The sequence below is a fragment of the Falco biarmicus genome, chromosome 10 (assembly GCF_023638135.1).
Source record: "Falco biarmicus isolate bFalBia1 chromosome 10, bFalBia1.pri, whole genome shotgun sequence".
In the NCBI taxonomy this organism is placed as follows: Eukaryota; Metazoa; Chordata; class Aves; order Falconiformes; family Falconidae; genus Falco; species Falco biarmicus.
This window is the reverse complement of record NC_079297.1, coordinates 3,839,792-3,850,812: the sequence shown is the minus strand read 5'-3', so window position 1 is coordinate 3,850,812 and position 11,021 is coordinate 3,839,792. Positions and strand designations below refer to the sequence as shown.

General features: G+C 41.1%; 1 protein-coding gene across 3 annotated transcripts; it reads left to right on the top strand.

Annotated features, from left to right (window-relative positions):
• Positions 1-363: 363 nt before the first annotated feature.
• IFT52 (intraflagellar transport 52) lies at positions 364-10,972 on the top strand. 3 transcript variants are annotated; one of them, XM_056354053.1, is made up of 13 exons: positions 364-617; positions 1,972-2,059; positions 2,322-2,451; positions 3,342-3,417; positions 3,506-3,577; positions 4,446-4,572; positions 5,508-5,594; positions 6,286-6,354; positions 7,091-7,245; positions 8,278-8,365; positions 9,517-9,625; positions 10,127-10,272; positions 10,861-10,972. In XM_056354053.1, the coding sequence occupies exons 1-13, from the start codon at positions 499-501 to the stop codon at positions 10,906-10,908; spliced, it is 1,314 nt and encodes a 437-aa protein (XP_056210028.1). In that variant the 5' UTR covers positions 364-498; the 3' UTR covers positions 10,909-10,972. The 3 variants fall into 3 exon arrangements, with proteins under 3 accessions (XP_056210028.1, XP_056210029.1, XP_056210030.1); XM_056354054.1 differs by lacking the exon at positions 1,972-2,059 and having other exon boundaries at positions 375-617; XM_056354055.1 differs by lacking the exons at positions 364-617; positions 1,972-2,059; positions 2,322-2,451; positions 4,446-4,572 and having other exon boundaries at positions 3,351-3,417.
• The last annotated feature ends 49 nt before the right edge of the window (positions 10,973-11,021 follow it).

The following is an 11,021-nucleotide window of genomic DNA, read 5'->3' as shown; positions in this document are numbered from 1 at the left end:
CTTCCCTCTCTGCCCTCTGTCTAAGGGTGCGGGCGCGTGAGGAAAGCCGGGAGGTGGGTGGTGGCTTCATACGGAAAGTCACTAAAAGTTTAATTAAAACCAATACATTCCCCGCTCTAGGCCAAGGGAGGGCTGTCAGGCGGGCCCAAGGCGCAGCAGCCTGGGCCCTGAGGGGCGGTGGGGCGGGTCCCAGGCCGAGGGCCGGCCTTGCCCAGGAAGCCGAGGGGGCGGCTCCGCGGGCCGTGGCGTCCAGGCCCCGTTCCCCCACCAACCCGCCGCAGTGGTACCGTCCCGACCCCCTTCCCTCCCGGGGAATGGAGCAAACCACCGCAGCGACACCGGGGGCGGCGGCCTCCGCGCATGCGCCGCGTTGCTAGGCGGAGCGGGCCCGAGTAACGGCCGCCTCTCCGCGCTGCCCGCCCGCGCGGCGGGGACCCCCGGCCCGGGCCCGCAGCTTCGTCTCCTTCGGGGTCCCCGGCGGTAGCCCCGGGTGACCCTATGGAGAGGGGCCTGCGGAATGCCATAGTCTTCAATGCGTCCAAAGGGGAGACTTTCACTCTCGCCAGCGGCTACAAATCCCTGCGCAAAAGGCTCCGCGGTAACTGGAAGATACAGAGGTGGGGGCGGCCTTCGGGGCGGCGCTGGGCAGCGTTTTTGTGGAGCGCTGGCGTGGAGAGGAGCCGCGTTTCTGTGGCCTGAGGGGCCAGCAGGGCCAGGGCAGTGCCCGGCCCCCTGTGCTCGCACTGGTGCGGCCGCACCACCAGCCCTGTGTGCAGGATCGGGCCCCTCGCTCCAGGGGGGGGCGGGGGGGGGGGCTGAGCGTGTCCAGGGACGGGCGGGGGCTGGGGCACAAGGCTGATGGGGGCGGCTGGGGGGGCTCAGGGGGGAGCTGATCGCTCCCTACAACCACCTGAAAGGGGCTGTGGGCAGGGGGGTCGGTCTCTGCTCCCAGGTAACAAGCGGCAGGACCAGAGGAAACAGCCTCCAGTCGCTCCAGGGGAGGCTTAGACTGGATCCGAGGAAAAACTTCTTCACCAAAAGGGTGGCCAAGCACTGGCACAGGCTGCCCAGGGAGGTGGTGGAGCCCCCATCCCCCCAGCAGTGCCTGGGGACATGGGTCAGCGGTGGGCTTGGCAGTGCTGGGGTAACGGTTGGACTCAATGATCGTAAAGGTCTTTTCCAACCTAAAATGTTCTATGAATCCTTTATAGGCAGGGTCGAAGGCACACTTAGTTTTCTTGGAGCTAGTGGAGAAGAGTCTTCCCTCAGTCTGCCCTGGCTGTGTGGATCCACCTCATCTCCGAGGGGGAGGTTGGCCACCCCTGAACGGAGAGGCTAGGCTACTGCACCCTCACCCCGTGCAGCCCCCGGGATGGGGGTCGTGGCACCTGCATCTGTAGAGATAGCCTGAAATTGGTGTGTGGTCCACACTGAATAACTCAGTAGTCTTTGGGAACGTATATCTTAAGCTAAGATCTCTTTTGCATTGATTGCCCTCTGTGGATTAGCTGTAATTTCACTGTTGGATGCTATGCACCATTGTCTTCGGAGCTTCTAACCGTCTTATCAGTGGAAGAGATAAAGCATAAGTTACAAGGATGAAACTTCTTATACAGGTTTTTGAATCTTAACATGATTCAGAGCTTGGGATAAAAAGAAAACAGCCCTTGTGCATATGATGTTGCCTGTCTGTCCACTACAAAATGTGCCCAGAGAAAAAATAAGAAAAGACTGAGAGGAAGCTCATCAGCTGCAAGTTTAATAGCAGCTATGACAGTTTATAGCACTCCTGCATCTGCCATAGTACCTTGTTAGAGGGGCTACTATTTAGTGGGTTTAAATTTGTAAGGATTATTTTTGCTCAAGTTGGCAGCTTCAAACCCAGATAAAAGGATGCAATGCGATCCTTCTAATGTTGTGGTTCAGCACTATATCCAAGAATAACATATATCATTATTAATCTGTTTGTAGCTTAAAAGATGAGATCACATCTGAGAAACTTTTTGGGGTAAAATTGTGGATTACAGCAGGGCCAAGAGAAAAGTTCAGTGCTGCTGAGGTAAGAAGTCAGTAATTGTTTGCAGATTTGTTATGTTTTAAGATTTGCTTAATGTGAAATAGAAAAGAACAACATAGATGACTTTGCAATAGTACTGCTTTAAATGAAGTTACACAAATTGAAATCTGAATGCTTTTGTCATAGGATCAAGTTAATTGTAAGCAGTCAATCATTTACCTTCCTTCATCTCGGTATATCTTCTTGCAGTCTTGTGTGTAGCTTCCTTTACATGTATTTTTTTTTAATTTTTGTTATCTTCTAGTTTTTGGTTCTGAAGAAATTCCTGGAGGATGGTGGAGCCATTCTGGTGATGCTAAGAGAAGGCGGAGAGTCCCGATACGGAACAAATATTAATTTTTTGTTAGAAGAATATGGGATCATTTTCAATAATGGTAATGAGGCTCACTGGTACCTTTTATTCATCCATTTTCAGCAAAATCTAAAAAGCAGTTTCAGCCTTTGTAAATACAAGCCAAGCAGATCCCTCTCACCGAGTACCTTTTGGTCTAAGAGATTTTTTTTTCTTGAAATCTACGTGTACATAATGTGATACTGGAGCACACTAAGGGCTTTCCATGGGCAGGGTGCCTTGATAACAGCTTAGCTATCTCCATTACTTTGCTGTAGTTGTTAGTTTTGATGGTATTTACTAACAAAAATTAATTCTAGTGACATTTCTTGGTTAAAAAGCCTTTCATTTAAAACAATTTTCTATGCGTTTTAATGGATTGAATCACTTCATACTCACCCTGAATAAACAGTGGCACTTTTCTTTAGCAGACCAATAAAATGCCATTCATTAGGTTTTGTACTACAAATGTGAAAGAAACACAACAAACCATTTGTGTCTCAGTGTCCATAAAATATTTTTAGGGTCTTTGGTGGCATTTCTAGACTATGCCTTTTTTTGCATCAACAGTGTCTGATTCATCATGTGTTTGGAAGATGTATAAAGAAAATTAGAATTTGTAAAACTTGATACGTATTCTCTTAACTGGATCATCCTTTTGCCTATTCCACTTTGCAGAAGACATGGAGATGTGCTTATTTTTCGTATTTTTATTTGAACTTGCAAATATATTCCTCTTCTAAATCTGTATGTCCAAAAGGAAATGGTAGCAAAGGCTGATTTGAATTCTTTTGGGAGCCACATGCTGGCTTTGTGGTGTTAGAAGCAAGTACCCAAGGAATCCAAGAGCTAAACTCATTTTTCTTTGATACATCTAGCACACTGCTCAGCTAAGATGTAAATTTCTTTTTTTTTTTTTGTTCTGTCTTCAAGATGCTGTAGTACGAAATGTGTATTACAAGTACCACCACCCAAAAGAAGCACTGATCTCTGATGGAGTTTTGAATAGGTAAATATTTGGGGTATATAAGTCTTTACAGTAAACTCGTTATAATCTATGTTGTTTTCGGTAAGTTTTGCTTTTCAACATCTTGTAGGGGAATCAGTGAAGCTGTAAGAAAAACAGTGCTTGAGACAACAGATGAAGATGGAAGTGAACATGACTCACAGTAAGTGTTTTCCTTTGAGGAAGCTGATGTGAAAATATTTAGAATAACTCAGAATTAGCAGGTTTGTAATCTAGCAGGAGTGTTTTGTGCTTGTGTTGAGGTTTTCTAATGTATTTCTTGTGTCAGTTTCTTGCCCCTCAAGGTTATATCTGGAAAGGAGAATCTCTTTAGTAGTACTTGATAACCGATGAAGGGGCAGGAGGTACAGTTCTGAAGAGAATTACTACTCTCCTGACCAGATCTCTTTTGCCCCTAGTCTGTGGATTTGAATTTTATGAAACTGTAAATATGAATAATCGCTAGATAGCGAGTGGTCTGGCTGCAGGCATGATCAGCCCTACATCTTTTAACAAGTCTTAATTCAAGATAAGATTATACAAATTATTGCAATTTTTAGTTTTCCATCCCTCTGTGCTGCAGAGGAGTGAAAAGGCATTGGGAAGAATACAGCTTTTCTGTAAATAAATATAAATGTTTGAATTCCTCCTTGCAGCTACTTTGTAGGCTAATAAATGACCACGTGGTTGATTACAAGGAAAAATGTTAAGAATATCTTACATAGTTTTGTTCCAGAATATATATTCATCTGGGAATTAAACATCCCTACCCTTCTCTCAGGTACAGCAACATGCAAACAGTAATTTTGAGTGTTCTTTGTTCTGTATTTAAGGGAAATTGTCAACCTGGAAAGACTGGTAGAAAGAGACCAAAATGTTTTAATGATCTGAATGTGCAAAAGCATGCCTCTTGGCACCACCACCAGTGCACAAATACAGTTCACAGTTTAGGCAGACAGACTGAGTTTTATAAATATGTCCAGCACACCTGATACATGCAGGTACTTAGGGAGTTTCTGTATTTCCTGCAGAACTCTCACTTTCGTGTATCCTTTTGGTGCCACCCTGAATGTGATGAAACCAGCAGTGGCTATTCTGTCAACAGGATCTGTCTGCTTCCCGCTCAACAGGCCTGTTCTTGCTTTCTATCAGCATGAGGTATGATTCTGCATGTAAAAAACCATGTGTTCTCTTCCTACCCCACACCAAAAAAAAAAAGAAAAGAAGGTGAAGAAATGGAAAATAAGAGCAGAGGATGCTATCCAGTTATCCTGTTGTGGGTGAAGCATGTGGAATTCAGGTTAAAACCTCATAAAACATGGGGTATGAAACATCAGAGGTTTGTTGAACTGGAGCTGTTTGATGTATCTTCGAAACAGCAGTATTCATGGTTACATTACGCTAGGAGTTTCACAGTTGGTGCAGGGAACGTTAGAGGCTTTCTGGTTCTGTTGAGAACTTACTGTTTCTTATGTCAGTCCTTGTGGAAGGATTAAGGAGTACTTTTAGAGAAGAATTCCAAAGATGGTTCATGAATGCATTTTCATGCATGTCTAATGTAGCTAAATCAAAATATAATAACCTACACGTTTTGCATTTCATCTTACAACTAATGGAATTACCGAACTCTTCTCTCATTAGCTGACATGGATATGTGCTATTGTGACATGTGTGCATGTCGCTGGCTTCTAGGCTTGTGTTCTGAACATTGAAGAATAGGTCCCAGAAAGTTAATAATGCATTCATTTAATTTAATTGATTTTTTACTTGATTGAAAAAGTGTTCTGCAAAAATAACCTAAGTGCAGCTATTGTTGATATTCTCTGGTGGGTTTTTTTCTTTGATTGCCAGCCAATTGTCTGTCTACTCTTATGAAATGCAGATCAGTATTTTTGATAAATCTATGAGCCTTGAAAGCATATACGCTTGAATGCTGCTATGCTCTTGTGAGCTTACCAAATGTGAAACTGCTTTTGTCACTATGTATTCCATAGTTTGCTGTTTCTTTAAATCACTTTGTAATTAGATGGCATTAACAATTGCCTCTCAAACTGTAATTTGGAAGGATATTTTGCTTTATTCTTTGTTGATAGAGTCAAGGTGGAAAGATGGCAGCGCTGGGATCTTCCCATATGTTCAGTGATCAGTATCTAGATAAAGAAGAAAACGGTAAGATCATGGTAAGTTTTGTTTGTTTGCTTTTTAAAAAAACAAAACCCACAAAACACCTTAGTGGATCTTCACAGCACTTAGTAAGCAATGCGAACTTTGAGCATACATCTTAGAGCAAGACAGCTATGAAGCAGGCTCAGTATGGAGATTCTAACCCATTAATAACATCCTGAGGAATTTGTTACAGCACAGCTAGCAAGAAGGAGTTTTAAAGATATGGTTTATTATTTATGATAGGACTCTGAAAAACTTCTACTTCTGTTCACCACTTTGTTGTTATTAACATTTAAATATTAAGTATAGCGGGTTTTTTGTTTATTAATTTTTCTTAGTTTCTTCAGCGCTTGGTTATGGCTATGATTAATAATAAACCCTTGCATATATAGCTCCTGGTACCTGGAGACTGTAATGCACTTTCAAGGCAGGGTATGTAACATTATGTGTAAGAAAGCGAGTTCCCTGCTGAGGTGTTTCTGAAAGTATGTACCTCATACAAAGATGCTCGTTGCCATGATTCATTGCTTCCATATGTAAATACAAATCAAGTTGGCATTTTCTTCATAGATATTCTTTGATTTATTACCCATTTTCCCCTTTTTTTTCATGGTATGCTACTGAATAGATTTAATATGAATGTTTAAGCATAATATAAGATTACTTGGACCCTCCTGAAGTTAATTAAGTTTTGCCCTTCTCCAGGATGTGCTTTTTCAGTGGCTCACAACATCGGATATCCATTTAAACCAGATGGATATGGAGGACCCTGAGGTAAGAGAGATCCATCACAAAGAGGAAAATAATAGCATGATCTAGCAGCACCAGTTTTTGCAAACTGTGTATTTAGCACAAAATGGTTAACAGCTAGATGGGTGTTGTTTATTTTTTCAGGGTCTCAGATTGAGTAGATAGATGGATTAGGCATGAAAAGTAATAGTATTGTAGCTCTCAGACTTAGATTGCTATTCATTATCAGATTTAATTTGTCAAAGTCTCTTTCCCCTTTGCTGATGTTTATGAGATCATTTGCTGCTCCAGTGTAATAACTTTGCCCTTCACTGAGCCCTCAGACAAGGGGAAGGTGCATGAAGACAGATGTTTTGTATATGAGTAGGGATCAACCTGTGTATCAATTTTAGTTTTTTTAACTAGTGTATGCAAACGCTATTTCTATTTGGAAATATCATATGTGATAAAACTATATACTCTGTGTGCATAAAAAGAGCAACAGTCTTGCACAGTTGACTAGTAAGCAGTCTCTTAGAATTTTAAAGAATTAACAGAAATCCGGATACAACGTTCATTTGGCAAGTAGCTTTACAGCTAAGAGAATAGTTTGCAGTTTACTAATCTAATAAGCTGTACTGCAAAGGGTCATACCTGTTAAAGAGTGGCATAATTATTTCTAGATGAGATTTTAGGTGAGATTTAAACCAAAAAGAGCCTATGTAAATGGGTTGGTCTTTTTAAACCATAGGTGTGCATAGCTCTGTGTGTGTCTATTCAGATTTCAGACTATACCATGCTACCAGATACAGCTGCACTGTCTGAGCAACTGCGAGTCTGCCTGCAAGAAGGAGATGAGAACCCAAGAGACTTCACAAAGCTGTTTGATACATCCCTCTATCAGCTGGATACAACTGCCCTCCCTTCAGTTATCAAGTCAGCAGCTGTGATTTTTTTATTATTATTATTATTCATATATTCCATTCCATATTCTGCATTTTCTCTTTGTGCTTAACTGTGTCTACTTAAGAGCAGAAGGAATTGTCTGTAGGCAGCATTCTGAATACGGACCTACCGGAAGATTGATTTGTACAGTGTGACAGTGACATTTTCTCCTCTTCTTGTCTTAGCTGTAGTTTCTGGCATTGGTTTTTTCCTTTTTCATGACTACTGCTGATTCAGGGAACTGATACATTTAGTAGAACTCTCTGCAGTGATGTTGGGTACTTCCTGGAGTGATAACTGAGAGCCTGGTGGTGGTTCCACATGTGAATTGCTTGGCCTTTGCTGAAGGTGCATTTCATTCATCTTTGCATTTCCCAATAATTGTGTCTTGAGATTTATCTGCTGCTCAGTTTTACCAGTTTTGTATCACTAGCAGCTTTGTCCCTAACTCATTTGTTACCCACATCATGTATGGACATGTTGAATAGTGGCAGGCTTAACACAGATTCCATAAAACTCCCCTCTGTTGCAGACACTGTCTCTTCTTACTCTACATTTCTTGTTATTTTCACTAGATGTGAATTCATAGTGAGATCTCCCTTCTGATCCCATAATAATTTTTTTAAATACCTCGTGCTTATGGACTTGCTGAAAAACCTTTCTGAAATCCCAAGTTTGCTCTTTTTGAACTCGATCACTTTTTCTTCATGCATGTTCATCCCTTTAAAAGTTGCTTGAAGAATTAAGTGTGATTTCTTTCTTTTTTATCATATATACCCAACTATTGTTATATTCTTCTCTGTCATAATTTAACTAATTTGCTTGCGGTAGAAATCAGTTATTACTGATAATGTAGTTCTCTAGGGTCCTTCTAAAATTAGACATCCCTTTTTTTTTTTAATGCTATGCCTGTGCATAATGTTGACCCTGGTGTCTTCATAAAAAGTCATCTCTATAGCTTGCAAGTAGAAATGGATGTTATATCATTTCTTCTCTCGTACTTTGCTGTCTTCTGTGCTGCAGAGCTTATGAACAGCTGAATGTGAAACATGAACCCCTCCAACTCATTCAGCCTCAATTTGAGACTCCACTACCTGTTCTCCAGCCAGCCGTGAGTGATCCCCTTGCTAATACAGCACATGGAGAACCCTTTTGTTTCATGTAAAACCTGTGTGTCATTTCCATAGTTCTTTAAAACAAAAAATCTCCACCAAAACCAACCAACCAAAACAAAATAACAAAAAGAGAAAAGTGAGAAATGCTGTAGTAATAATTGATCACTTGGGAGTTGAATACATTGCAGCAACTGTCTTTTAGGAAAGAGCACTTATTTACACTTCTGAATTTTATCAACAGAGCTTAAGAATGTATTATCTGGCACCATAGGAACGCTGTGTGTATGGAATCCTTCAGCTGAGTGGCTGCTCCCAGCCCTGTGAGGTGCTGGTTCAGCCTTTGCTGTGGAAACAGAATGTGGTATTTCAGAAAGCAGTGGGGGTGTAAGTAACATCCTGACTGCTGCCAGGGGAGGAGCCAGTCTGTCCCACCCCTCTTACATCTCCCACAGCCTCTGGGGAGGCAGAAGGTAGAATATTGGTCTTTTACCACAAGGGCTGGCCAAAATTTTACCAGCAGAGATTTGGGCTGGCAGCAACAACATGAGCTATGGTGGTGTCAAACTTACTTTGCAAAGCAAGTATCTTTGAGTATCTTTGAGTTTTGCCATTGTGGCTCCATCCTTCTTTACCTTGGCCACTGAGGAAACGTTACTGGGATGCTTATTAGCTGCAGGGGTGCAACTGAAAGTACTTTTTCATGTGCTGCTTTTTTAAAAACACAAGTCCAACTTGTGACATAAATGATGCCTGCATGAAAAAGAAAATACTTTTACTAGATTTGATGTGAATATGTTTCCAAGGTGAGCTGTTACAGTGAGCTTAATACCTCAGCTATCTCAACCATCACCTGGATCTCACGGAGCAAAACTGAAAACAAACTGTAAATGCAGTATGTCTAGTTGTGATGCTAGGTGATAGTTTTGGCATACTTGTGACTAAACTCTTTTGGAATATTCAGTTATTTTTACAAAATCTAAGTGGAATTTTTAAAAAGGTATACCTTTGTACTGTGGGCTGTGGAGTTGCATTTGACTTTATAAAAGGTTTCTTTAAGTCCGATCTAAGTCCAAAGCTATCATCTTAAAGATCTGTAAAGTGTAAGAAAAATACGTGGTGATAAACCATGCTAATTCTTCTCTTCAAGGTTTTTCCACCTGCTTTCAGAGAATTGCCTCCTCCCCCTCTGGAGCTGTTTGACTTGGATGAAACTTTTTCCTCTGAGAAAGCTCGTCTTGCAGAGATCACAAATAAATGTAAGTGGAGCAGACTGATTGTTCACACATTTATATATAAAGTCCCAGTTTTTGGAGGAAAATTTTATTATATTTAGTGTTAAAAAATGGACTTCATTTATGAAAATCCACTGCTGTCGCCCTAGGCCAAGAAACTGGAAGGCCTTGGAAACTGATAACATGACATTATGTACCGTGAAATTTTGTTTTGTTTGTTAACGTGACATTTTATTATGTTTTTACCTGTTGTTTCCTATATCGTGCATAAGTTGCTTTATGCACTCTTGATTGATTTCGCGTCTTTTTGTGCTTTGAAGTTAAGTTGTTAAGATTATTCTAAACACACTTCAAGTCTAAACAAGATGAGAAAGTACAAGCTGCAGGAATATGTCATGGTTAGTCCACTGAACTTAGTTACAGGAGTCCCAGAATGCCAACAACAAATGGAGATTAAAGTTTTTGCCCAGCTGATATGGATATGTGTGATGTTCAACTGCCTTCTTCCCTGGGATGCTTGTTTAGGTACTGATGATGACCTGGAGTTTTACGTACGAAAATGCGGCGATATCCTAGGAGTAACAAGTAAACTCCCAAAGGAGAAGCAAGATGCCAAACATATCCTGGAGCACATCTTCTTCCAAGTGGTTGAATTTAAGAAACTGAATCAGGTATTTGTAATAAGAGAATTACAGGTGATTAGTTTGGTTTTATCAGCACTGAGGCTGATGTGTCTTTGTAGCAGCGACAGTTGTCACAGACAAGAGGTACAGTGATAAGTTAAGACATTTGTTGTACATTAAGTTAGACCAGTGAAGTGTGATCCAGACCACCTATGACTGTTAATCTCTATAGAATGTGTAGTGCTCCATTTACTGTCTCATTATTTTAATTGGGGGGACTAATGTGTGCAAGTGTGGTTTTGGTAATTTCAGCTAAACAGAGTTCATTAATGGTGCACTGAGTAAAAGCAGCGTGCCCTCTTGAATGTTCACAGTGCTCACTGGTGCTACAATGTAGATGTGAAACCAGCATTGTTACTCGCAAGCAGTACTGTGCTGTAATAATTCTTCATAGTAAATTTGATATTTCAGAATCTGTTTGGAGCATTTTGGCAGATGAATTGATTCTGCTAATGAGTATTGTCTGTTTCTGAAATAGTGTAGTTAAGACAAAAATTGGACATTTTTACCCTATTGCTAAAATCCTTTTTTTTTTTTTTTTTTCCCTTTCCCCGCCCCCTCCTCCCCTTGCCTAAGGAACATGATACTGACACAAGTGAAGTTGGATTCCAGAATGGTAACTGAGACCTGGCTATTCTCAGTTTGAGACAGATGTTTTAATAAAAACATACTTTTCCATTTTTTTCAACCTCTGTGTTCAGTATATTGATTGGGACTGTCTCAGTAGTTCACTGAAT

Excerpts from the sequence above, each read along its gene's own strand:
- IFT52 (XM_056354053.1), top strand. The coding sequence starts at position 499 with ATGGAGAGGGGCCTGCGGAATGCCATAGTCTTCAATGCGTCCAAAGGG. Across the intron at positions 3,418-3,505 it reads TCTGATGGAGTTTTGAATAG|GGGAATCAGTGAAGCTGTAA; the intron begins GTAAATATTTGG and ends AACATCTTGTAG. Across the intron at positions 10,273-10,860 it reads AATTTAAGAAACTGAATCAG|GAACATGATACTGACACAAG; the intron begins GTATTTGTAATA and ends CCCTTGCCTAAG.